The sequence below is a fragment of the Lissotriton vulgaris genome, chromosome 7 (assembly GCF_964263255.1).
Source record: "Lissotriton vulgaris chromosome 7, aLisVul1.2, whole genome shotgun sequence".
NCBI lineage: Eukaryota > Metazoa > Chordata > Amphibia > Caudata > Salamandridae > Lissotriton > Lissotriton vulgaris.
Genome location: NC_141695.1, coordinates 1,459,484,520 through 1,459,510,143, shown reverse-complemented (window position 1 = coordinate 1,459,510,143; position 25,624 = coordinate 1,459,484,520). Strand labels below are relative to the sequence as shown.

Genomic DNA, 25,624 nt, shown 5'->3' with positions numbered 1-25,624 from the left:
CACTCTACTCTATGCCACCCTACAACACTGCACTCTATGACACTCTAATTTGCAACACTGCACTCTATGCCACTCTACTCTGCACTACTGAACTCTATACCATGGAACTCTGCAGCACTCCAGTCTACATCATTGCAGTCTACGGCACTCCAGTCGATGCCCCTCTACTCTATGCCACTCTACTCTGCGCCCCGTCACACTGCGCCACACCACTCTGTGTCAATGCACTCTACATCACTGCACCCTACACCACAGCACTCGACTATGCACCACTCTAATGCACACCACTATATTGTACGACACTGCACTTTATGCCCCTGAATTCTTGCCGATACACTCTACGTCACTGCACTCTACACCAGTCCACTCTACGCCAGTCCACATCTCTCTATGCCACTGCACTCTACCCTGCTCCATAGTACTCTACGCCACAGTACTGTGCTATGTATAACTCTAATGTACGCCTCTGTATTCTACGAAGATGCACCGTACGCCACCGAATTCTATTTTGCTGCACTCTATTCCACTGTACTCTACACCACTGTGCTCCACACCAGTCTACTCTACGCCACTCCGCTGCACTTGCCTGTATGCCACTCTATGGCACTGCACTCTACTCTGCACCACTGTACTCTGTCACTGTACTCTATGCCACTGCACTTTACACCACAACATTCTACTCTGCCCCACTATTCTCAATGCCACTGCACTCTACACCACTCTACTCTATACCATTGCACTCTACACCAATGCACTCTACACCACTTCACTCTATGACACTCTGCTTTGAACTCTACGCCACTGAACTCTATGCCACTACTCAGCACTACTGTATCCTATGCCACTGCACTGTATGCCACTATACTCTATGCCATTCTACAATGCAGCACTTTACTCTTCACCACTGCACTCTGTGCCACTGCACTCTATGCCACGGTAAATGTCATTAACAACAAATCTTTCTCCCGCAGGAAATCACAACGCGGTCATTACAACGACCGCGTTGTGATTCCGCATACCATTACTCCGCAAGTCGGAACGACGACTTGCGGAGGGGGGGGGAGGTGTTGGATTTATAGTCCAACACCTTCCCTAGTGTCCGCACAGACTGGAGTTGGAATAGTAAATTATACTATTCCAAAATCCAGCGCCCACAATCCGCAAGTCATTGTTCTGACTTGCGGAGTAATGGTATGTGGAATCACAACGCGGTCGTTGTAACAACCGCGTTGTCATTCCCTGCGGAGTGAAAGACTGTGGGATGGTATCATATATTCATGCACTGCACTCTACAGCACTAACTGTACTCTGCACCACTCTACACACGCTACTCTGCACCACTGCACTCTTCGCCACTAACTTTACTCTGCACCACTCTACACACTTTTCTCTACACCCCTGCACTTTATGCATCTTCACTCTACTATGCCTCTTCACTCTACTATGCAACACTCTAATCTACCCACTGCATTTTACAACTTTAAGTTGTACGCCACTAAATTTTAGGCTGCTGCACTCGATGCCACTGCACTCCACACCGCTATATTCTGCAACACTCTACGGCAGTGCACTCTATACCAGTCCACTCTACGTCACTCCACGCTAAGCCACTCCAATACAGGACACTCTATTCCACTCTATGACGCTTTATTCAACTCTGTCATTTCACTCTACGACACCCCACGCTCCTCTTAGCCATGCTGGTGTACCACATGGATAAAACACACTGGCAAAGCCAATAGCTCTTGCATAGGTTAGACCTATTGGCCTTGCCAATGCTTGTTTTATCAGCAAGCTTTTTATATGTATTTTGAATGTGTGACATCGAAAGTGCTCCCGGTTCCAAGAATCTTTGACTCTCTCTGGCTGGTTTGTTATTATGTAATGTGTTTTGTGTCCCAGCTCGCTAAAATAGGCAGATATCTGATCTTACGAAACACTTTCTAGGCGGTGACTGTAATGTCACTTTATGGATGATCCGCCCAGGCTGTGCGAGTCTCAGATGTGCGCAGGGCCGTGCTCTGTGACTGGGACAAATGTGTCAGAGGTCCTCGTGCGGGGCTTGTGCTGCTGAAGACGTATTTGTTTCTGTTCCATCAGAAGGCACTAGGCTGCCGCGAGCCCCCGGTTGAACGGTCAATGCTGCTCAACTGTAACTCCTAAGGTGACAGAGGGCGGCGCTTTCCCACCACGCTCTCGGTGGGTAATGTTCCGGAGCTGCTTTGGATGCCGAGCCAGTCGAACTAGCACACCTACAAACCGTGGAATCTGCCGCTGAGCCGCGTTCATTCCAGCGCCGTGCAAGAGAAGGTGTGGCGCTACAGCCGGACACAGGAAGCGGTGCGTGGACTGTCAGATGTGCACGGAGAGGCGCCTGTGCGCGAGCATGAAAAGCATGGAGTACCCCGGCGCGTACTTTGTGACGACGCGGATCCCCCGCCCGCAGATCCTGCTGAGGCCAGCCCGGGGTCACGGGCACGCGCCCAGCACTCCCCCCCACAGGTACAGCGCACCTGGTCTATCAGTAATGGGGGCGGGGGGTTCACAGGTGGAGGGGAGGTGAAGAAGTTATGGTCAGCTGACTGCATTTTCATTTGTGCTGCAACGCGATCAGATTGCTGTTTTTCAATGTATGTGCCATTTGTGTGATCCTGTGCAAACCGATGTATTATTGCCCCTATCCTTCATTCAAACCGAGTGGGCCTCAGACCGGCATCCCATCCTTGCATTTCATTTCTTTAAATTGACAGGGCACACACCAGCAGCAACCGGCCCCCTCATATAAATTACTTAAACCCTGTCATGCAGGCTGGCAGCAGGCAGAGTATGCTTGTCCTAGTGTAATTATGTTTTGTATGTCGTCTTTTGCTGTTTTATGTTTTTGCATTTTGTTCTTAGTGTTTGCTTATAGAACTTTTGAATGCTGTACTGGCTATGTTTGGGTTTCGGCGGATGGGGACTCCTAAACGAAATAGGTTCCATATAAAATGGGCCACAATTTATTTTCAGCCAGCCCTGGCAGTGAATCGACATTTTCTGATATACATTTTGGAACTGATGTTACAGAATGAATGATTGAGTACAGTGATGGTTTTGTTATGCTGCACATTTGTTAATGTTCATGTCTGCAGTTCCAGTGCCTTTATGACTATCATACACTTTGGGGTGTTTGTGACGCGTTCTTCGTTCTAGCCCGTATTCTGTTGACTATTGCTTCCTGTACAATATTTAACTAATTGTCAGCCATCTTTGGTGCTTGCTTTGATAATGCAAAGCGCTGATTATATGCTGAAGGAGACTATTTCCTGAATTTTCATGCTAATTTCTTTGTTTATATGAAGGGTTTCAAGCCACTGTGCGGTGTGTAGGTCTTCGTTTGGGCATATGTGATTGAGTGTGGGTGTGTCCTTCAATGACGTGTAAGCTTGACATGCCAGTTAAAAATACATGTGACCCAATATAGCATGGTATTTGGAGCGAGTGTAGTAATAACCGCAGATTCACACTTCAATTGCTACAGCGCTAAAATCTATATATTATAATAGAAGCTATTCGTTTCCTGCACTGGCTGCCTTTTATGGAGAGGGTTCAATTTAAATAATTGTGCATTGTTCACAAGACACTTTACGGTGTTAGCCCTGTTCACTTCAATAAATTCATCAGATGGTACACTCCATGACGTAATCCTAGATCGTCATCGGTCTCCCTTCTGGACATTCCCAGGGTACAGACTGTAAAATGGGGAGGAAGAAGTTTCTTCTACCTCACCTGTAAACTATGGAACACGTTACCACTTACCATGAAGACCCAAACCAATAGACAGACTTTCTGTAAACCCCTCAAAACATGGCTATTCTTACCCAAGTCTTAAGCCAGCGCCTGCCCTCACTGTATGACCACACTGACAACTTCCAGCGCTAAGACGCCTCGGCATTCACGTGCTTTATAAAACTCCTCATTCATGCATTCATGCTCAAATATCGTGCCATAGTGCAGCATTCTCCATGGACTGCGATACTATCAAGATAACAAGGGCCATTTCCCCAAGACCTGTTTAATGAACTTGCAGTTTTTGTTTCTAACTTCCACACGTGAAAAGGCTGGATACAACAAATGCACATAGGCTTATGCACCGAATATGATGTTATGATGTAACTTCTTACCATTGTGCGGTGAGGCTTGGTGCATTGTGGTTTTACCAGTCATGAGGGTCTATCATGGGGGGGGGGGGGGGGGGGGGGGGGAAGGGGATGGGGGGGGGGAGGGGGAATGGCTAAATACTTGAGGTAATATCAAAAATTGCCAGGCAAGGCCAATTAAGGAATTTCTTAAATGAAGCATAAATTATAATTACAGGTAAGCAACTGAATCAAAAAAGATTGAACCGATACCTGGAAGATTCTAATAATTCATTCGTATTCAGGACTAGTTCACAAGTAGGTAATGGTGAAGTAAAAATGTGATGTTGTGAAAAAACGCAATGTTCTTCATCAAATAAGATGGCTAAACTATAAGAAAACAAAATATCCAAACGAAACAATTAGTTGTCCAAAATAGGTAAAAATATCATATGAAACAAATCATTTGTGAATACTGCATGTTGTGTTTGTAGAAGTACATTCAATATTAAAATTTTTGATCACGATGGGGCAAATTTACAACTTCAATGTCATTCTGACAGTAATTCACAACGTGCATGTTTTACCTAGTCATTCTCTTGCAAATAAACCAGTGTTTTTATACTCTGTTTGATACTCTATTTTTTACCAAGTTCTTAGGGTCATTGGGCTTACTTAACCTGTCCTTTCTTACATGTGCCACTCATGAGTCAAGATCCCTGCCCCACACTCCTTAGTTGTAATAAATAACATTTTACTACTCAGTAAATCTATGTAAAGGCTATATCACCACACAAACTCCATCTCAATCCATCATTTATAAAGTGCTGCAAATCCCCCGTGAGGGTCTCAAGGGCTGGAGATGCTAGCTGCTGCATGGTGGTCTGTTCATTCGAACAGCCTGGTCTTGATTCCTTTCCTGAATTGCTGGAGCTGTGAGGCGGTCCTGAGGGGCAGGGGAAGGTTGTTCTAAGCTTTGGCTGCCCGGTGTGAGAAAGAGATTCCTGTTCTGTTGTCTTGGCAGATCCGGGGGTGTCTGCGAGGAAGAGGGAGGCGGATCACAGGTGTCTGGTTGGTTATGCATTTGTTGATGTATGCTGGTTCTTCGTTGAGCAGGAGTTTGTATTTGTAGGTCAACATCTTGAACAGACATCTCTTCTGCATTGGGAGCCAGTTTAGCTTCTTGAGGTGGGGTGTGATGTGGGTCCATCTGGAGATGTCGAGGATGAATTGTGCCCCTGAGTTTTGTATTGTATATAGTCTCCACAGGAGTCGTGCAGTGAGTCCTGCGTAGAATGTGTTCCCGTAGTGTAGTTTGCTAGAGACGAGGGCCTGCATGACCGTTCTTCTGGTGTTGACTGGGAGGTACCTGAAGATCTTGCGGAGCATTCATAGGGTATGAAAGCAGGCAGATGAGACTGCGTTTACGTGTTTCTTCATAGATAGCTTGCTGTCCAAGATGATGCCGAGGTTGAAGTTGTGGTCTGTTGGAATGGGGTTGGGACGAGTTTCGCAGGCCACCATGCGCTGTTCCATGGCAAGTTGTTCCCAAAGATGAGAACTTCTGTTTTGTTTGTGCTGAGCTTGAAACAGTTAGCCTTCATTCAGTCTGCAACATTCATCGTACATCTGTGGAAGTTGGCTCAGCTGTTGGAGGGTTCTTTTGACAGCAAGAGGATTTATTTATTTATTTGAAAAGTGTTATATAGCGCTGGCTATATGAACCTTGAGGTATCAGAGTGCTTTACATGAGGATCAGTGAGTTACAAGTTGCAACTTACATCTGTAACACAAGCAAAGTTAAATATAGGAGAAAAAAGCAATGTTACGGTAATTTGTCGGATGGAGGGGGAGGAAGGAAAGAGATATACGGGGAGAAGGGAAGAAACTGTGCCCATTGTCCGGCTGGGTAGGTGACGGCCGAAGGGTGAACCAGGGCCGATCTCCTCTTTAGCTGTCTAGGCAGCTCCACCGGGCATCGGCCCTATTGCTTAGACTCCGCTGTGAGGATAATGATCAGGGTTAATCTGAAAATGTTGAGTTCAAACGAGTGAGTTGGAGAGATGAGAACCACAGTCAGATCTAAAACCAAGCATGAATGGGGTTTTGTTTCAGTATTATCAAGGCGCAATCAGCAGGAAGCTCGATGTCCGGGAGAGGCAGCCGCCAGAGAACCGGAGAAGACTGCGGGCAGTACAGAGTCAGGGCGCGGGCACGATCTTAAAGTCAAGCGTTGTCCTGGCCCATCCTTACAGTAGACACCCCGGTCTGGAAATGCCCCCAGAATAGAGCGTCTTCATAAGGGGGATCAGCTGGAATGCCCCAACAGCTCAGTTTGGGAGTGCCCCGGAGGTTCAGGACTCCCCCCGCGGCGGTAATCAAGACTGGCCCCAGCCATCATCTTAGGGTCAGACACTGCAGCTACTCCACCTCTGCCCGAGTTGCAAGCAATGTGGAAGGCAAAGGGGAAGGGGGACCAAGAAGTCACAGAAGCCTTTACAGCAGGAGACATAGACCAAGGTCAAGCAGGTCGTAGGGCCTGGAATTCAAAGGTGTAGCGAGGCCGCGTCACAGCCCAGGAACAGTAATGGCTGTGGAGCATAAGGACATGACACCTTGTGTTGGATCCCACAAGCGCCCGAAGTGCTATAGAGGAGAGTGGGGGTCGCCGTGGGTACTCCCTGCAGAAGGTGAAAGTGCAGCTAAAGGTCATGTGCACTTCACGGCAGTACCGGTACAGCAGCCAGGCCCAGCCCAGGAGGTGAGCTGTGGGCAAGGTTCGCTCCTTGGAGCACCGCAGACGTGAGCTCAGCAGCGATCCGCTCCCCAAAGCCAGGGGAGACACGCACTCCGCACACAGGATCGGATGTAGGCCGCAGCTCTTGGCCGGTGTGCACCACCATCTCCAGGCAGCCAAACACCGGAATTCCAGGCAATCTCGGCAGCAGGCGTGTTCTCTAGGCTACGACCACAGCGGGGAAGCACTCCTCGTTACGTGGCCCCCGCTCGGTTCCACATTAAAGCGAGTACACTCTGCCCCATGCTCCATGTTGAGGCGTGAACGCCTGGCGAGTTTTAGCCGATTACACGGCAACGAATCAGTTAGATATGAGCTGGGTGCTGTTGGTGTAGGAGATGATAAAGAGTCTGTGTGATATGTCGTTGTTGGCTGGGGGAAGGGGGCTCATGTAGGTGTTGAAGAGGGTGGGGCTGAGGGACGATTCTTGGGGGATGCCTCAGATGATCTTTTTGGGTTCAGAGGCGAATGGAGGGAGACAGATTCTCTGGGTTCTTTCGGTGAGGTATGAGGCAAACCGTTTGAGGGCACCCCCCCCAGCCCCCCCTCCACGGATTCCGATGTAGTCAAGCCTGTTGATCGAGATGTTATGGGAGACAGTGCTGAAGGCGGCTGACAGGTCCAGGAAGAGGAGGGCTGCCATAGTCCTTAAGGGTCCTGATGTTGTCGGTGGTACAAAATAAAGGATGGACATTTTAAAAAAAATTCCAAAGAAGTTATATAGTTTTTACCCCCCTAGTTCATTTCTCTCCCAGCATGTGAACCACATCTGTGACGGCAAAGAGGGTTATGAATGTATGATTGTTGAATCTTTTTGAGAGATGTCCTCCTTTGACTTAAAGTCAGATGGATTATGATGCTATTCTAACTAAATCTCTTGAGCTATATGAGGTCCTTTCTGAATCTGAATATGCAGCACCTGCCTTGAATAATAAGAAAAAAAAGCAACATTTCTCAACACATGAGCTTGTTATATCCAAGGTTCCTGTATTTGTATATAATCTTTAAGTGTTCTTGGGGAAGAGAAAAGGGCAGTGTGTTGGTGCAGGGCTATGTTATATATAAGCTTTCCATATTTGAATGGTCTCTCGGTGTGTTCAAAGGGAAGTGAAAAGTGGGGCCTATTCCCAAAGGTACATTTGCACATGTATATGTACTCTAGCTCCTTGTAGCAACTTTACTCATGTTTGCTGTTCACTATTTCAGAGTGTACATTTACTAACCAGGGCAGAATTTCACATTTCCTGCCCTTCAGTACTATGCACAGACCCTGTTAGAGCTGGATGTATGAGTGTAAAGTTACTACTAAGTCATTTTTTCACATGTAGGCAGAGGTGACCACCAGTGGGACGGGGATCTCGCTATAGTAGATAAGAGGGAAAAATAATAAAGCTTAATCATTATTAAAAGCAAAAAAGTTAAATATTTACTCTAAAATAAAGATGTTAATTAAATTATTACTAATATGGGACTGAAAAAATGACAGAGCACATTAACTCATCAATTGAATTGTTTAATAAATCATTAATTACTTTCTTCAGAATTATTTCATTCCCTCGCTTCCTGCATGTCCTGCAGCATTACTCTTATATGCTCCAATCTCCTCCTTTAATGATCTTCAGTCCATTTTTAGTACATTTCTTTGGGCCGGTAAGATGCTCCGGTGTCCTACAGGAAGTGCTCTTGGTCACCGTACAAGGTGGGGCTGGGATGGGCAGATGTGAACTTATGCTACTGGGCCTCTCGTTTGGTGCTGTTCAATGACTGGTTGCAGTGCGACAGGCATGACCCTACTTATGCGTTGGGGCTGAAGTCAGTTGAGGCATACTAACTTCTTAAATTGGTTTATCCTAGAACCCCAACGAGTTATCTGCCACCCCATCGCCATACTTTATGTCCTTTGTTCTCACTCAGCCCTCAGACATATCAATATTCCGGAGGAGCTCCTTGCAATAATTCAAGTGTTGCATGAACAGAACTGGGCACAGGTCATTAAAGATATTAGAGGGGGGTTGACCCCGGAAATGGCTATAAACAATGGCCTTAGACAGGGTTGCGTTCTAGCCCCACTTTTATTTTTGATATTTCTCGCAGACCTACCATCTTCCTTGATGACCGATAGAAGTGCAAGCCCAAGAGTTAGTGGGAAGCATATATCCTGTTTGCTGTATGCAGACGACTTAGTGATTATATCCTGTTTGCTGTATGCAGACGACTTAGTAATTTTAGACCAAACGGAGTTGGATCTGATAAGAAAGTTAATTATATATATTGTGCATCTAAACGCCTTACAGTGAATATGGATAAAACAAAAATCCTGTGCTTCGGTAAGATAAATCAAACATTTAAATGGACTTTGGGGCAAACGAAATTTGAAATTGTTAACCATTATAAATATCTTGGGATATGGTTCGACAAGTCTCTAAAATGGACTACGCACCTGGAGGCCCAGAAAGTTAAAGCCCTAGCTTCAGTTTGCGGGCTGAACATTTTCAATAGTAGCTATGGTGATATGTCCCACAGACCACTGTTGAAGGCATTCAATGCAATGATCCCCCCACAAATGCAATATGGTGCAGAAATATTATGCTTAGGAGGGAAAAGTACCTGGAACAGAGAAGAGGGGAAATGTTTAAAAGCACTATTGTCATTACCTAGCTCATCAACGTTACAGTCAATTAGGTTAGAGCTAGATGTGACTTCGTGGGATGTCCAGGTACTAGTAGGTTTGTTAAGGTTCTGGAAATGGGTGGGAACAGGAGAAGAGATGAAAGTGTCTCAATGGTGTATGGAGGAGATTCAGAAGAGTGAACTTAGGTGGGCGAATGAAACAAGAAAGACACTGTACTCCATCTGTGATAATTTAAAAGTGGAAATGGACTAGCAGTCCCTGTATATTGCTGAGTCAAAGAGTGAGCTTAAACTCCTAGGGAAGGAACTTTCCAAATCAAACAATATAGAGTATATGTTAAAAAAAGAGTCTGTGCAACCCTTGATAAATAGCTGGAGGAAAGAAAATTGTTATCCCTACTTAGACACCCTGCCAAATCTGGGGCTTAGGATGGAACTTTTAAGGGTGAGAATTGGGATTAACCCAGCTCGGTCAAATGACATAATAAAAAAGGAATTGTTGGGTCCAGGAGGGTAGATGCACATGCAGGATTGGTACGAAATGTAATTGCTTGCATATATTATTAGACTGTCAAAATTAGTAGTCCAGCGAAAACAGTTTTTACAACCGATATTTGTAAAATATAGCATTGGGTCCCGTCTGCAAGCAATTGAGCTCCCCGCAGATATGTTTTACCTTGATATTGCCATTGCGGTGGCAAAGTTTATCCAGGCTGTTAAAAAGTTGTTCATGGAATAGGAAATGGAGGATCAGATCGAGTAATGAGGAATAGAGAATTAAGTTTTATTCTTTTAATATTTTAAAACAGGATTTAGTGAATTCGATCTACCCTAAGGATGTTGGAATGGTTTTAATGCTGTATGAAATTGGTTTTAATGTAACTATGATGGAGGATATGGAACTTCATAGTACTTATGGAAACAATATGCGGTTTTAGTAATTATTTTAAGAATTCTAAAATAAATGTGTATTCTTTGTGGTTTAAAGATCAATGATCTAAATAAACTTAAATTTTGACTTGACTTGATATCAGATGGCACCATGTCCTGACGGCCGTGATCCCTCTGTGGTGATGCACTTGGCTGGGGCATACTGTCAGGCTTGCGGTATTCTCCCAGTAGGACAACATAGGTTGCTTGACTGTGGGAGACTTTTGGAAGGGCAGTATGTATGTTGAGGGCTTTTGCTAATCTGACCTCCAAATTCCAACTCCACAATACCCAGTTCTACTGATATTTCCAGGTGAGAGATGCTCTGTCTGCTGATGGGAAGCACTTGTCCGGGTTGCCAGATAACAGCCCTCTAGAAACTTGTGTCACACTGGGCAAACTAGGAAGAGGGGGCATTTTGCGACTCTACAAGACCATAGTAAATAACTCACCTGACACACTTCACCACCTCCTAGCTGTATGTGAGCAGGACCTGGGGGTGCTAGGGAACACTGACTGGACTGAGGCCTTGATGGCGCCTAGAGTGCTGGTGATCTTCATTCGCCTCAGACTCATTCGATTCAATCCTCTTCATAGATACTATTATGTCCCAGAGAGGTTGTGGCGCATGGATAGATCAGCCCGTCCCACCTGTCTGAGGTGTGTAGAGTTGCCTGGCATGTGGCACGTAGTATGGGAATGTTCGATGATCCAGCAGTACTGGCGCTCTATTAACGGGGATCTGAAAGGGGTATGGAAAGGTGGCTAGGCCCTTAGACTTAGACCCAAGAGTCATCCTGTTTAGCCTCATGGACGTTTTTGGCGGCGCACGCAGTGCATCCTCCCTGGTAGCACTGGGGTACGTAGTCACCAACCGTGATATAGCCCGACATTGGTGTGAGAGTGTTTCCCCCACCATATCTGAGTGGACGCAGGGCATAGACAGCTGTGCCAAAATGGAGGAACTGGTGCATAAAAAACAAGGGAGTCAGCAAGAAATACGTCAAGATTTGGAGACCATGGCTCGCATCTTTGACCATCCTACGGCGGCTGGCCTGTTCGAGTGGGGGTCGATTCACTGATAGCCTGACTTCTTGTTATAGCACTGCTGTGTAATTCCCCTGTTTTGCTGTATCACGAGATGGACATTCCTCGACACAGGTTTTTCGGTATTTATCAGTTTTGTAATGAGAAACCTCTATAAAAAGAAGATCTTCAAAAAAAGTAAATAAATCATTAAATGCCTAATAATCATAAATGAGATTAATATATTTTATTTAAAATATGTTTTAAAAAATTCCACCCTCACTCATTTTTATATTTATGTTGTACATTTAATTAAATCCAATTAGGATAAAAAAAATAAAGCTTTTAACCTTTTAATTGAAAATAAAATGAAAATGAAACATTTAAATACTAATTTAATTAAAACTGTTTTAAATGAGCTATAACTTTTAATATTTAAAAAATATATCTATATGCAATTTTACATTCGAAAAGACATATTATTTAACATTACTTCCCTTGGGGCATTATTTTTAGCCCCTGCTTCCATTTTTTTCTGTGGCAGGGTGTCGAAGTACCTTTGAGTGTCATGTGTGGTGCTGGACATATTCCAAGTCTGGTCTGGAGTACATTACAACTGTACTTAGTCTTTTAACTGTAGCCATCTTAGAAGTTGAGTTTGTGAAAAGCAGTGAGCTTGCTGTTTTGTGAGTGGGTATTTGTATTTGAATGTCCCTCCCTAAACCCCAATACAAAACAAGGTAGGAATAAGGTTTTGTAAAGTCACCTCATCTTCTCCTGGAACATGTACTACAACTTAGCGGACACCTCCCAAATGGAGTCTCTTGTTATTCCTATTTCGAGACTGGCGAGAGGGAATAAACCTTACCTTTAAACGTTCTCTAACCCACATTCCTTTTGTGGCACGCTTCATCATTGAGTCGCTAAGCAGTGGCTCTAGGTTTACAGGGCGGGCTCAGCCCTACTTTTGGAGGGAACATTTTGATGTGAATATTTTTACGCCTTACAGGGGCAAAAACGCCTAAAGGTGAATCCCCCATATTGGCCCTAATCTTAAAGCACCATTGGAAATTAAGAAAGAAAACGGAACTGATTTGGGGCCTTCTATACCTTTCCATCTGCTACTTACCATGTTTCAGCCAGTTCTGCTCTCCTCAAGGGATCATTTGGCTTTTGTCAGGACCAACACGATCCCTCGGAAGGATCCTATTGATTATTTTGAATGGTATACCCATGGTGTAAGTACATTTTGGAAATTCAGTGATGATCCTCATGCACACTCTTCATGCATACAGTCACAGAATACCACTCCGGAAATCCTGTAGGTCTCATGGTTGAATGTCTGAATATTACTTAGCGTACACTTCTGTGGAAACAGGAAACAGCGCCTTTGGAGATCAAGCTCCAGAGAGTTGTTTGCGAGGCTGGACAGCTGCTGGTCCCTCCATCTATCCACTCTAACAGATGTCCCTTTGCCTTCAGCCTGATGGATGTATTGCCTGTCTTGCCCTGTTGCTCAGTTTCTTGTCCTAGTAGTACAGCAGACCATCAATTGTTTTTGCTCTGTGTCTCTTGTATAACCTTCAGCATATAGCAGACTCCCTCACGGTTTGCTTCATGTATCTTTCAGGGCTTTTACACTCCCTGAAAAATATCCTTTTAAATTTCCTGCATTTTGCTGTTCAAGGAGCTCCACTCAAATTCCAGTGTCCAGTTGCTCCTGTGGTCATTACGTTTCTTGACTTTTGCTGAATCTTAGAACGCGATGGTGTTTAATGTGTTTCAGAATACCAGCCCTTGATTAATCTAAACTATAAGTGCTTGTGCCAAAAGATTTTCTGAAGAGGTTGCTTCTGGTACTGTCCACTGTTGCTGCTAGCCCTATCATCAGGCACTAAGTGGAAAGGGAGAGGAATGCGGATTGGTAGGTTTACTAACTGAGGGAAAACACAATATTTTTTTGGGACTAAATTATTTTTTTGAACACTTTCCCTTCTCTTTTTGAAACTCAGGAGCAGTAACATCGGTGTGGTCTCAGAAGCTTTTTCAATATTATATACAACAAGCTATAGTTGCTGCTTATTTATCTTATGCAACTAACAACCATTGACAAAGCCAATAGTCCTGCCTTGATGTGGGTATGATGTTACTTGCTGTATCATAAATCTGTATGCAATGACAGAAACAGCAAAATACAAGTCGGGCGGCACACTATGCTATGCACAGATTTTTAGCTTATGTGTTTTTAAGCGATACCCTTAATTACATTGGCCACGCCCCTATGGGAGACCCCTCCCAGTTTTTTCATCCCACTTAAAGCCCTGCTCTCGTCCTTAGCTAGCTGTGTAACTAATTCCGACGGGACTAGCAGTTCATACAGTAAATTGTTGCAGATTGAGCTCCAAGTTATCAGATTTATTTATTGAAATTTCTCGGCTGGCTTCTGTCTGGGTCTTCTTCAAATGGTCATGTTCACGCCAGTGAAGCGCAATTCGAACAGCCACATGGTTGCAATTTTTTAATGGCTGCTACCACATGATGAATTAGTTCTTCACACAGTGTTTTCTCTTATAAAGAGTGGGTCTTTCATGTATCTCCATTAATTGCTGTGGTCCTGAAGGTGCTCTCATGGATTGGCACTGTTTCAGACTGAAACGTCGACAAGTAGCCAATCTCTCCTTTGGACAATTTTTCAGACTTCACAAGCTATGTCTTGATGCAAGATGGACATTCATATGTTTTCAATAGAGAGTTGGCTTTTGGTACATTCACAAATGGAACAGTATAAAGAGTGTAAACTTTCATTGGATAACACATTGTCAATGCATGGTGTGATTTCATTCTCATTGAACCCCAGAATCTATTTTGCTTTCATTTAATATAATGTGTTGCATTTAATAATTATATACGCCTTTATGTGTGTTTTTTTTATTTTTTCATGCAAATATTCCTAATTTAGGTTATGATGCCATGAAAGGACATCCTAAACAGACTTTAAATTTCCAATCTATCTATCTTTGAATGATTCCCTTGATTTAGTATTATTCAGGAATGGCTCTGAGCAACTAGTGGGTCTGCTTTCTCAGTTTACCACATTAGCAAACATTAACTGTCTGATGTCATGCGCAAAGACTTAGAATAGCATGACAAATATCCAGAGATGGACACGCCTATTGAAATAGTTTGAGATTTTTCCACACAGATTGATGCCTCTGAAAGTCGGACATTGCAGAGTAAGTGATGATTACATTGGGCATGCCTAACTTATGACTGACTACTCTTTAGTCCTCCCAGCCTTTTGACACATCTGCCTACCTGAAACATCTTGCATTTCCCCAGAGGTGAGTCAGTCTTCCCATTTCCACATTCTAGTCCAAATGTGTGTGACATCAGACAGTCAGTGATTATCGAGACCGGTCTTGCCAATGGTGCTCTGGGATGCATGCCACAGTGACCAGGAAGAAGAGATTTTAACAGAAGATTCAAACAGATGCTTCCAGGAAGGAGGTCTGATGGCACTCATCCAAATCTACCAAGTGAATCTTCTTATATCACAATTTATACAGAGAAGAGAATTATTTTAATTACATTTCTTTCAGCTCTTCAAGTTTGGTGTTCTCAATTTGTCATAATATATTTAAATGGATATTCCTTTCAAGAAAATACTGCCACATGGAATTTTCCTCCTTCTATATTACTTTAAGTACTAGTGTCTCACTTATGAAAGTGGAAAAAGTACAGAAACGTTTACGCCAATGTACTCATTGATTTAAAGGTAGTTTACAGTAATACTCCAGTAAGTAGGTGTGGTAACATACTTACTGATTAAAGGCATTACTGAAAATGTACTGCCATTCTCTAAAACAAGAGCCTCACTTCTCGTAAGTAAACACCGATCTATTTATGCATTTCTTATGTTATGGGGGCTGTAATAGGAGTCACTTATTTCTAGCCCTTTCGTAGATCTAGCCTACATGCAGTTTTCAGCTGTCTGCTGTTGAAGAATTCTTGTGTGCAATGTCAATGCTTTCAGGCGGCTTTGGGCCAGCACATTGCTGGCCTTTGGTTAGTTTTCTTTTCTATCTCATTTTCTTACTTCTTATTTATTAACTTTCCTTCCTCATCGTGTGTCTCTCTTCCCTGGAGCATTGGTTCTTTACCATATTTGTGATTGGATGACTTGCGGCCTTCCACTGCTTGGAACTATATTTTTTCTTTTTCTTTCAGCACTCTATGAAAGTGCATGTGTTTTCTTGATCTCTTCCTTGTTCTGATTTTCCCTTTAAATCCTTTCCCCTGCATTCTCCATATTGCTACCACCTCTCCTCGACTCTTTTAAGCTTCAAATCCATCTACCCGTCTTTCTTTTTTTGCTCCTTCACTGCATACTCCTTCATTGAATCCCTAGACCTTCTGCTGTTCGTTGGCATTGGCTTGATGCCCATCATCCTCCCCATCAGCTCCTCTGTTACTCCACCACCTCTCCTCATAGTTTTCTTTTTATTTATTGTTACTGCTGTAGACTCCAAAAAAGGCACATAAAAAACTATATGAACGACCTGCAAATTTTTCTACCACAGAAGATGCAGTGCCTGCATGTTACCATATGTCCTCTAAATGCTTGTTGATAAAAAAAAAGCATAAGCTGATTTTAAATTCTCTTTTAAGACATAACACACTTCTTTGTTCCTGTGTCACCACGTATGTTAAAACTTTCTTTGCTGCTAAGAAGGTTGCACTCAAGTATGGAAGAAAGATTCACAAAAGACAACTGAACAGATGTGATCATTGATTTTTAACCGCATCGCTGCGGCGGCTATTTTTCCACTGTGCGGCTTTTTTCAAAAAGCCGTGTTAGATGACGAGCTCAGCTCGTCATCCGCACACGACCACCGTGGCTGATGACGTGCTGAGCTCGTCATCAGCAGCGAAGGGGTTAATATGATTAGTACTGTTCATTGTGAAAGAAAACTCTCACTTAGTCAGGGGGCTACCCTTAGGACCCGCACAGGTCTCTGTGTTAGAACTAGCACAAGTTTCTCTCCTGCCTAATTGGGATACTCTTTGACTCCAAGCTTTCATTTGTTCCACATGTCAAAGCAGCGATTAGAGGTATCAACCTTGCGTTATCCCTCCTCGCAAACAAAACCATATCCCACTCTAAACATAGGATGGAACTAATCGCAGCACTTGTCATGTCCTGCATGGTCCACTGCAACATCATTTACACTGGCCTTTCTAAAACTCTCATTATTGGGCTACAAAGCCGGGCAACCAGATTGTACCTTGACCTAGTCCCACTTCAGACCTAATCTGAAAGCACTCCAGAGACTACTAGTCAAAGCAATGATTAAATTCAAGGTTTTTTTGTATTGTCCACAAAGCATACTGGGAAAAGGCCCCACATTTATGAAAAAATTAGCTGCACTCTACATCACAGCCAGAAGCCTCCACTCATCAAGTGCTAACTTGATCTGACAATAGTCTCTCAAGTGGATAAAGTGCAGAGGCAAATTAATGGGTATTTAAGGCCAAAGACTTTGGAATACCCTGAGCTCCTAAATAAGATCCATGCTCAACCTCATTCGCTTTAGGAAATATCTGAAAACTAAACTACTCCGATTAGCTTTCTAAATGGACCATCCATACTCCGTGGTGCTGTGATCACAGAACAGTAGTTATGGGCTCCCACCTACCTGATTCGACGCCTTCTCCCCTTAATTTGCTCTTCCATGAGATTGGAAATAGCCCCTATCTTATTTTGCGCACTGAAGTAGTCAAAAGGTCACATGTAGTACTATAATCCTTCTAAATAAATAAATTATAAATTCTTAGGCATTCATTATCGAATGAATTAAACGTGCATTATGCCAGTATGGAAAACATACTTTGCGATTATTTCTGTATTTCCCCATAATCAGAAACAGTGCTTCTCTGGTATATACAGTGTTGCTTAAATATGATTTTACCTGGAAAAAAGGAAGAGACAAGAGGCGTTTGGCAACAGTAACAAGTTTGTTTAATTAAACCCAGCGGCTGGGAGAGCATCGACAGAGTAGCGTCTGAAGACAGTCTCTTTGTACAGAAGTTTTGGCCAGTTTTATATACAGTTCGCTAGGTACAATAAATAAATTTCACATTCTTTAGAGAGCATCTGTGTCCGGGCCTAGTCATACATTTTAAGTACAACGATCTGATTACTAGGACACAGGTGGCTCTCGACCTCAAGGAGAGCAAGTGTGGGCCAGTGTGTACGTGACCAGATGTCCAGTGAGAGGAGTATGATCATTACGTGTAGTGTGCAGGCTGTGTCCTGATTGACTAAGTGTTCCTAACTACATTTGCATCTAACTTTGTGGTATTTTGGGAATGTAAGCTTTTGGCCAAAAGTGTTTTATTGCGGCCAATTTTCTCTGACCTGTTTATGGTGTAGCTGCCTCTCTGTGGGATCCATGAAGGTTTTATCTGGTTGCGAGTTTGTCTTCGGGCTGAGTGTAACTCCACCTTTGACCTACCAATTGGTAGGCATGGGTCGCAGGGCCTGTCTGACCACGTATCTCTGACTCTGGGTTGATGGGGAGGTCATCTTGGGTGAATTCAACAGCAATGATATGATCTTGTAGTTGCTTGTTCATAGAACATGGCGGTCATTAATATCATATTTACATACATTCTCATTATTATGCATACTGTTGTCATAGTGCACATCAATATTGCTATTACTAGTTTTGACATTGACATTGTTCTGCTTGCATAGTTTGACGTACTTCGACATTGCATTTACTGATATTGCCGTTGTTGGGCCTGCACATTTCATGGCGTACTTTGACATCGTATTCACAGATATTAATAACAGACTCATTGTCATGCCAGGATTAGAATTGCCCCAGTAAGTGAAATATTCATTGTATGCAAACATCAATATTGCCCAGCTTATTACAAGATTGGCATCAAGCCTGAATCCATATTGTTCAGACTATAACCGCATTATTATCGTTCAGAATCCATGTTCCACAGGGGTGAGGACGCAATGGTCGTTCCAAAACCCACTTTTTATTGTTTGATAAAGCAGACATTTTACTTTGCATTAAGATGGACATGAGGCCCAATGCAGTACTTTTTTGACCTGTCTGGAGGAAATGAAAAGTTGAACAGCTGCGGAGTTGGTTACAAGTTAGTACCAAGCAAAAATATGCCATTATCTTAAGATCTCATAAAAAAGATATAATATCTATCCTCCAGGTGTGTATGAATGTATGCTGCTAAAATATGAGTGGTGTGTCTGGATAAGACACTCTCCATGATATCCAGTTGGATGTATGTTGTAAGAATAAATATGCCCTTTCTCTTCTTAATTGAAATCAGTTTTTCCTTTGAACTCCGGTCATTTACACCATTATGGAGCCGAGCTCAGCAGTCCACTTCCGACTGGACTATGCAAATGCCCTTCTCAGGGGCCTTTACAAAGTTGCCTAAGCTGCTGACCTTTGCATCTGCCTAGGTCGAGAAAAGGAGATTGAGCGCAAAGAAGACACACTTAGCTAATGGTTTAAGTTCAGATACCATTGCTCAATTCACAAATATCTTCATGATCAGGCACTGGCCGGTCATCAAGAAATGCACCAGTGAAAGACCTTGTGTGCTCAATAACACAATTGGATGGTCAGTGCCTAGAGGCGGATCTTTATTCTTGTGTGTGCTGTATTAAAGTGCTCACTGACCCACGCTTCGTTAGAGAAGCGGTGAATACCGGACAACCTTCTCTTCACACCTGCTCTGGTCACCTGCTGCTTGAACCTTTTCCGCGGATGTGCTCAAACACAGTTTTGTGGGTTTCTTTTCCCCTGCCCAGATAAACATTTGAGTTGTAAATCAGGAGAGGAACTTGGTCGCGGTTAGAATGTGGCCACTGGGCCTTCCATGGTAAACTTTCTGTTATTGCCTCTTAAAGCCTCGTGCTTTGGGTGTTCCTGTGCTTGCTTCTGTTCCACTGAAGCTTTTCAACTTCCCCTTCTATGATGATAGTCTGGATTAAATTAACATGTTTGTTTTAATTTCAGTTCCTGCCTGAACTCTCTGCCATTCTTCATGCAGTCCAACTCTACTTTGTTTACAGGTACAACCAGTGCTTTAAATGGGCCGGTGCTCACTGGTCCTAAGTACCGGCACTTTTCAATTTTCTTCTCTTGAGTGCTGGAACGCCCCGGTAGGCCAGAAGAGTACAGGTATTCACAAGGGTCTAGCAGCAGTGCAGGTGTTAGCTCGTTACGCTCTCCGAATGATCCATAGCTCATCTGATTGGCTGTCTACAGCGTGTGGTCAAGCAGCACAGCTTGCACTGCAATCCGCAAACAGAGAGCAGTCTCTTTACTTCTATCATCGAGGCGTGTGTGCACATTCATCATGGACTGCATCGCTATACTGCCCACAATCACTACTTCCCATTGGCTGATTATGTTACCCAGGCTGTTGCATGCACAATCTGTCTGCCCGTCCTGGCCTGTTATGGTATGCCACCTATGGGTTGGAGCAGGCCATTTGTCTGCCCTGGGTGCACTCTAGCAGCCACAGCTCTTCTGGCTGGGGCTCCGAACCCCTGACCTCTGCACTGTCATGACTACAAGGCCCTTCTTGAGAGATCTGAGGCACCAGGGTGTTGCATTGACCCATTGCTTCACAGACCTACCCATGTTGCAGCCTCAGCCTGCCCAGAGATCCGCCCAGGGGCCACTGATGTGGCCTTTGCAGTTCATTTATAGAGAAACCGCTATGTTTCACTCAATATTTGGAACCGGGTTCGATTGTCAACATCCTGTGAGTCTGGGCAAATCACCTAATCTCCCCGTGCCTACAAATAGTGAATGTGTCCTTGAGTAATGTAACTGATGCTCATGTAAGGCGCTCCAGTACCTTTGGGCCGAGTTTGCTCTATAGACGAAACTACAAAAGCAAGAAGAGAAAATCTGTCAGATCCCGACACTGCTAGGTGACAGGACGGCAGACCTATGGACTGCCCTGTGTATGTTATGTCCTAATGATTGGTCTTTCTAGTCAGAATCTTACACAGCTGTGGAAGATAAGAGACCACAAGAAGGAAGACTTCAGGTAAGCAAGCCTAGAACTGTGCGTAGCCATCATTGGTGCCGCTGTGCGTAGCCGTCATTGGTGCAGCTGGCGCCACTGCACCAGCTGCACCATTGATAGCTGTGCCTCTGCCACATAGTGCGCTAATAACATTATTGTATCTTTTTCTGTACTGGCTTGTTTGGAAACATTGCGATTGTGTGTTTGCGTGCGAGTATCTTTTATTTGTGTGTGTTTATTTTGCTTGAATACCACCTTCTGAATATCTGGGAGTGTGGGATTGTGGCCTTTTGAGCTAATCGGGGACATTTCCACTTTAGAGATCAGGTACAATATTTTGATAAATATTTCCATGGTTTGTCAGATGTATCACTGGACATAAAAATATGTAGGCATGCCAATATCTGTGCAATTATATGCATTTAACAACACACACATAGACAAAACAAAAAGAATACTCTACAAATGGCAGAACTGTTGCTGCCCTATTGTGCTCTGTTTCACACCAAAGAACTCTCAAATTAAATGCATGTTTCCTAACCAAGTGCTTAGCCACTCCCCAATCCCCGCGCCTTCTGTTAAAGTTGTGAGCAACTGCAGTTATTTTTTTTTTCCATTAAAAGCACTGCCTCCAACTGTGTTTCGCAACGTGAGAATTGAGGTCAAGGCGTACAGCCAACATGACTTGTGCTGGAATCACCTGATGGGTCAGAGCAAAGTCACAGGCACAATGTCGTAAGAGCAGCGTGCCTTTTCTTTTTTGAGTCGTTTCTCTTTCTTCATACTCTTCTGCATACCATCGGTCTTGCAGCTAAATCCAAAAGGGATTACTTCAATTTGTAATCCTAAATCCTGGAGCGATACATAAGAAAAGGACGTATATTATGAAATTGGAATAGTGAGTCGCTAATCTTGGAAGATCTTCCGACCCACTATATCTGCAGTTGGCATGTCTCACTTATATATTTATTTTTCTTTTGTAGCTCGCACTGCAAATTAAGTTGCATGTTAAGTACCGAGTACTTGTCACCCTAGCCTTACTATGCACCCCCAGACCTGCAAACGTCCCACAACATTTCCCAGTGTGAGGAAGGGGTGGGTTTGAGAGTCGGTTCTGTCCTCTATCCCCACCAACCTCTTCTGTGGAAAAAAATAGATTATTAAACCTGCTGCTGACATTTTCCACACCCCTTAACAGACATAAGCTGCTTACCCGCGACCAAGACAAGCTGGAAACCCACTTATTGCAGGGATTTCCAACTTGCTTTCCTTGCCACCTTTTTGTATCACCTCTTCTCAAGGTGACTGTGAAAGGAGCCAATATCGCGTGACGACACATGGTAGCATCGTTTGAGTTGGTAGGTCTGTACCTCGTTGAGGAGCACCAGGGCCAGACAGGCAGTACCGGGCATCGGGCGTTTCCCCGGGAGTCTGGAAGGGCGGGGGCCGGTTTTGTAACTGGGGTCCGGCTTTACAGCAGTAACAAAAGCAATAAGCAATCGTTTCCAGGCTCCCAGGGTCTGGCAATGCTTCCCCAGGGGCTGGTACCAGAAAATTGCCAGGGCTGCTTTGGGTACCCAGTCTGACCCCGAGGAACACATGAACTTTTGTCACATCATGTTAAGTATGGGTCGCTGAGCTGAATCTTTGCCCCGACGCCCAACAATTTTATCTCATGCATACATTCCAGAAACATACTCAGCTGTCTATCTCTTAGTGAAGACTTCCAGATTAGCTCGCGCATAACCTACATTTTGCACATTGCTTTGAAATGAATCATACCCATAAACCATCCCTTGTGGCAAGCAAAATCACCTGCCAGAACCTGTTTGGCACAGTGTCCAGCTCAAGTATCCAACCAAATAAACACACCTGTAGCCCCAATTAAATTGAGCAATGAGTGTCAGAGCTGCCAGTAACAGATGAATTCTCGCAATTGTGATTAACCACGATCACAGTTGGGGAAATTCTTCAAACGATCTAACACACCTTACCACAAGCACAGCCAGGGCTTCAGCCTTAGCTGACTTCAACCACAAAATTCCATCATTTTTTGCAAAAATGTTTTTTTTTTTTTGCAGGCCTTAGTTCTTCGTCTGGAAGTACTGCTCATTTTGATTCCCCTGGTATTTCCTTTTAGTTCTTTATCCTGGTTAACAGTCCCTATGGGTAGCTTCCAATATAGAGACAGGAGGTCATACATTTGGAGTCCAGCATTCTTATTAGTTTTATTGTTAATGGAACAATTACCCGTTCATGTTTCATAACTATTTTATTGTGTATAGTTCATAATCTCTGGACACATAATGGGTCCGACCTGTGCAAATATTTGGTCATTAAAATATCCTCCGAAGTCAAATGAACATTTCCAGAGTTCTTCAGTGCGACTGTTCATCAGACCAAGTTTTGCACTGGGTCAGGTTATCCGTGCACGTAATCATGGGATATCTTATGAAGAGTTATCATATGGTATGCCAATTTGGAAGTTGTACATTGGAAATCATTACATCGCAAGAGTCGTATTCGGAATAATTACATCGAAATGACGTTTTAAGACTTCTACTTTACTGGCTTTTATTTTGCAGGTAAATTAATCTTTAAACGTTTAAACACACCTAAGTCTAACTTCATAAGTGTGTGTGTGTGTGTATCTAGGTGTGGATATATATATACCCCCCACTTGGGAACATTGTGTTTATTTGGTGCAGCGTGTCACAACAGCTCACTGGAGTAGGAGCGGGGACACTACCAATACCAGAATGCCGTGCGAACGGCCACACCCACCTGGGCTGGTATTCTAACTGATTTAAGAGTGCCCCGCAATAGGTTTGTGCACGCTAGCATTTTCCAAGCCTCTGAAGAAGTGATCAGTCATGAAACGCGTCAGGCTGGATTTGAGAAAGAACATAAGCTGTGCCCCTTGGGTTTCCCCAACAGCAAGCTTTCATTAAATTTGAGCAACATTCCTCCTGTGTGGGCTCCTTCTGTTGTTGTGGCAACGAGTTTTGTATATATATATATATATATATATATATATATATATATATATATATATATATATATATATATATATATATATATATATATATATATATATATATATATATATATATATATATATATATATATATATATATATATATATATATATATATATACACACTATGAAACACCACGTTAACAAGTGCACTACCTAGTGGGTGTATTCCCTCATGTCTCTCCCTGAAGGTTGAATATACAGTCTAGTGTATTGATCAAACCTGCCTCTTTTGCACCAAGATTAAGCATATAACACTTAATCTCTAATAATGGTATGTCACCTTGGCGACAAGGATCACCCACACCGAAAGCCACACTGTCTAAAATCACCAAGATGCACAGCCAAAAGGTGCAAGGCCAACGCAGTCTGCTTTGGCCAAGAACACGATCCTTCTCAAGTGTCTTAGCTTTACAAATTCTTGATTCAAGTAATCATTATACTAGAAGAACAAAGCTAGTTAAGACAATTTCAGTAGCATACTACCTTAGAGAGGCCAGTTAATGATTGCATTAGTACAAAACAGCCATGCTCTTCCTTTAAATTAATATTACCCTGTGGAAGATCTTGAAAATGGTCTGGGGATCCTGCCTCTCGGTAGCTTTCGAATGATCTCTCTGGCCACCTCACTCTTAATATCAGAGCTGGAAGCCTCAAACATTCTACCAGCCACCATAACTATCCCTATTTGGATATATGCCACTGAAAAAGATTTAGGACAATGGAAGTACCACACCAGAGAATCAATATTAGCATTTATATGAGTTTTACATTAACACACATTGCTTTGGACTTCAAAACCCCTACGGATAAAAAAAAAGGCTTGGATTAATCTCAGTCTTTGGTAACTTCTCGGGGCTGCATTCCATTTTCATGAATCCCAATCTTTCCCATGTTTCCACTAACCACAATAGTAATAACGTGTTGTGCTGACTTTTTGTCTATTCACTGTAGTAGTTTCTATACTATTGTTCTGTAATTTGGCATTCATTGTAATAAAACATTCACTCACTATATACTTTTGCACCGCATAACATGTAATTCATCATAACATGAGAATGTCAATCACCACAATTGTGGCACTGAAGAGTATTGTATTGTCAGTTCTGTGTCCATTTGTTTTTGGATTTCTTTGCACATTCAACAGGAGCTGGTCTCCCATTAACATGCGTCCAATAACCCTACTTACTGTTTGCACCGACGCTCCGTGGCCCAATTAATTTGACTGAAACTTAGACTTTTGAACCAGTTCTTTAACACCTTAAGCCAATGTGTGCCTGTGTGTGGGGATAGTGGTGCCTGTTTGGGTGGTGGATCTTTATTTTCAATGGCCTCAAACCCAGACAGTTAGCCCTTTCGGAATCCAGGCCCGCTGGGAAACTCCGACAAAGTGTAGCTGCGTCATTGCATATTTGTTATATTTTATGTGGGTTTTCTCTTGCACCTTTGCCCCATTGACAGAGAGCTGTAAACTAATACACAGGAAGAGGACTGAAACTAAGAGGTTTATGAGGAACGCAGACTCATTAACCTGCCACACAACATGTTCCATATATGCTGATTTTATTGGAAATCGTAACACCTTACTGTGTAAGAGGTATAAAGATAATTGGATAGTACATCGGCCACTCCGTCATGGACTTCGATTCACCAAACTGCTCGTGGTAGAGGAACGTGACATAAGGTACAATTGAGACCCCAAAGATAACTCCCGGAGTCCCCATTTTCCCACCAACAACCTCCATCTCTATGTGTAGGGCAAGGAGTTGAAAATATAGGACAGTATCCTGTGTGCAGTATCCTGTGTGGAGTACCCTGTGTGCAGTATTCTGCCTGCTGCTGCCTTTGTGGCCTTTAAAGCCAAGGAAAGTGGGAGCAGGCACAGGCCTGCCAATAGGAAAGTCAGTTGTTATCAGCGCATTTACTGTCTATAAATTAAGACCAACCACGTTCAAAAGATATACGTGTGACTTGGCATTGGAGATGATGTTTCTATGGAGA

General features: G+C 43.4%; 1 protein-coding gene across 3 annotated transcripts in view; it reads left to right on the top strand.

Annotated features, from left to right (window-relative positions):
• Window positions 1-25,624, top strand: part of ARHGAP40 (Rho GTPase activating protein 40) — a 475,540-nt gene that overhangs the window by 237,321 nt on the left and 212,595 nt on the right. Inside the window, exon 1 of one of the 3 annotated variants that reach the window (XM_086932260.1) lies at window positions 2,001-2,502. The exons of the other annotated variants lie outside the window; for them this stretch is intronic. Coding sequence (XP_086788386.1) covers window positions 2,357-2,502 — 146 coding nt within the window. The 5' untranslated portion in view covers window positions 2,001-2,356. Of the gene's footprint in view, window positions 1-2,000; window positions 2,503-25,624 lie in introns of those variants that run through there. 3 annotated transcript variants of the gene reach the window in all.